Raw genomic sequence first — 1716 nt, 5'->3', positions numbered from 1 at the left:
AAGAAGGTATCAAGTATCCTCTTAATTTCACAATGGTATCTCTTGGCAGCGGCAATTCTGAGGAGACTAAGTGGAGTGTAAGTTGGAACGTAGGGGAGTTATTTTGTTTGAGGCTCATTGTTCAGAGGTCCATATTTCTATTTCATTCTTTCAAAGTCTTTTAAAAAGTAAAAAAGGGAAGATGAAGGGTGGGCAGAAGGAAGAGAAAGATCACACAACTTAGAAAAAAGGAAAGAACTAAATGAATTCTAGGTTAGAAAAGTTTTAGGGACTCCAAAAGACAGTGGCCTTACTTCTCCAGAACACAAAAGGAACTTTGATGTCTAAAGTTCCGTTGGGGAGTGGAGAATGGATACAGGATAAATGTATCAGGATAAATACCAGGAGACAAGGCCAAGAGACACTTAAGTATTTTAACTCTGTACCAAGCTGATTGACTATACAACCATACTTGGAATCCATCTTAACTCTTTACATAAACTTCATTTCCCTTTAGATCACAAAAACTCAGATGTGTACAGGGAATAAGTGAGGAAGGAGAAAGTTAAACTGCGAAGTGGAGGCAGAGAAGAGTGAAGGCAAGAGCCTGCCAGGAACAGGAGGGGATGCTCAGAAAGGATTATACCCCATGTTGCTCCTCATCATTGCTTTCTCTTTGTGCCTCTCATTTGAGTTTCCCTTTCTTTCCTTCAGTCTCAAAGCTAACTCTAATCCACCCTTGTCTTCTTAGTCCCACCCTCTACTCCAATCAGCCCCTGACCCTATGATGTCTCAAGTCTCTTCCTGTTGACCAAGTTCTGGACAAACCATTTTGTAAACTCAGAATGTACCCATGAAACTCACCCTGTCATGCCAACTGTCCCCAGAACCAAGGACAGTGGTAATGTGTCTGGCCACCCTGTCGGCAGCTTCTCCAGTTGTTTCCCATCAGAAATGGAGTGTGTTGTCCAGCCCGAAGGAGCCACAACGATAGTTCCTGTTGGTAAGGCTGAGTTTTTACTTTCCACAACTCTGAAGGATAAAAGACATTAAGACATGTAAAACCTCTTCCCTTTCAAGGGAGCTAGGACACTGGGTGGTTAGAGTTCACAAAGGGCACTGAGGTTGTTATTTTAGGATTAAATATATATTTCTTCACCCTAATTATTAGCCTGAAGAAATATTAAATATTATAAGCCAGGAGCTCTGGTAGCATAGTGCCTAAGACACTTGATTGCTAACCAGAGGCCTAGCGGTTCAAACCCACCAGCCACTCCTTGGAAGGAAGGTTGGGCAATCTACCTCCTTAGTGATACTGCCTCGGAAACCCAAGGAGGGGTCGCTATGAGTCAGGTCTGACTCGATGGCACATGACAACAACAATTATTAGCCATTGGCCTCTCCTCCTCCTTGAGAAGAAACATGCATGGCCAGAGAACTCTTAGCTGGTCCACCATCTGTTCCTGTTTTCATCCACTTCTTTCTGAGCAACAGATATCTGCTCTGTCACTCAAGATGCCCTGGGCACCAATCTTTTCTGTTCTTTAGGGGCCACCCTCCATCTCTTAGCCCTCCTCTCTCCTCAATCTTTAGCATTTTCCTCTCTACTGTCCTTTTCCCTCAACATCTAAAGAGGCTCAACTCTGGCATTTTATAACTCCATTCCTTCCCTACCTCCCCCCAACACACCTTCTTCCTTTTACAGCCATACTTCCTCAGTTCCCATTCACTTGATAA

General features: G+C 43.5%; 1 protein-coding gene across 1 annotated transcript in view; it reads right to left on the bottom strand.

Annotated features, from left to right (window-relative positions):
* PTGR1 (prostaglandin reductase 1) overlaps positions 1 to 1716 on the bottom strand; it is a 29895-nt gene that overhangs the window by 22064 nt on the left and 6115 nt on the right. Inside the window, exon 4 of the mRNA XM_007936717.2 lies at positions 844 to 1011. Within this exon, the coding sequence (XP_007934908.1) occupies positions 844 to 1011 (168 nt within the window). The remainder of the gene's footprint in view (positions 1 to 843; positions 1012 to 1716) is intronic.

The sequence above is a fragment of the Orycteropus afer genome, unplaced genomic scaffold, assembly GCF_000298275.1.
Source record: "Orycteropus afer afer isolate SDZICR_OR568_19922 unplaced genomic scaffold, OryAfe1.0 scaffold00037, whole genome shotgun sequence".
Classification (NCBI taxonomy): domain Eukaryota; kingdom Metazoa; phylum Chordata; class Mammalia; order Tubulidentata; family Orycteropodidae; genus Orycteropus; species Orycteropus afer.
This window is presented reverse-complemented; position numbering and strand designations above follow the sequence as displayed.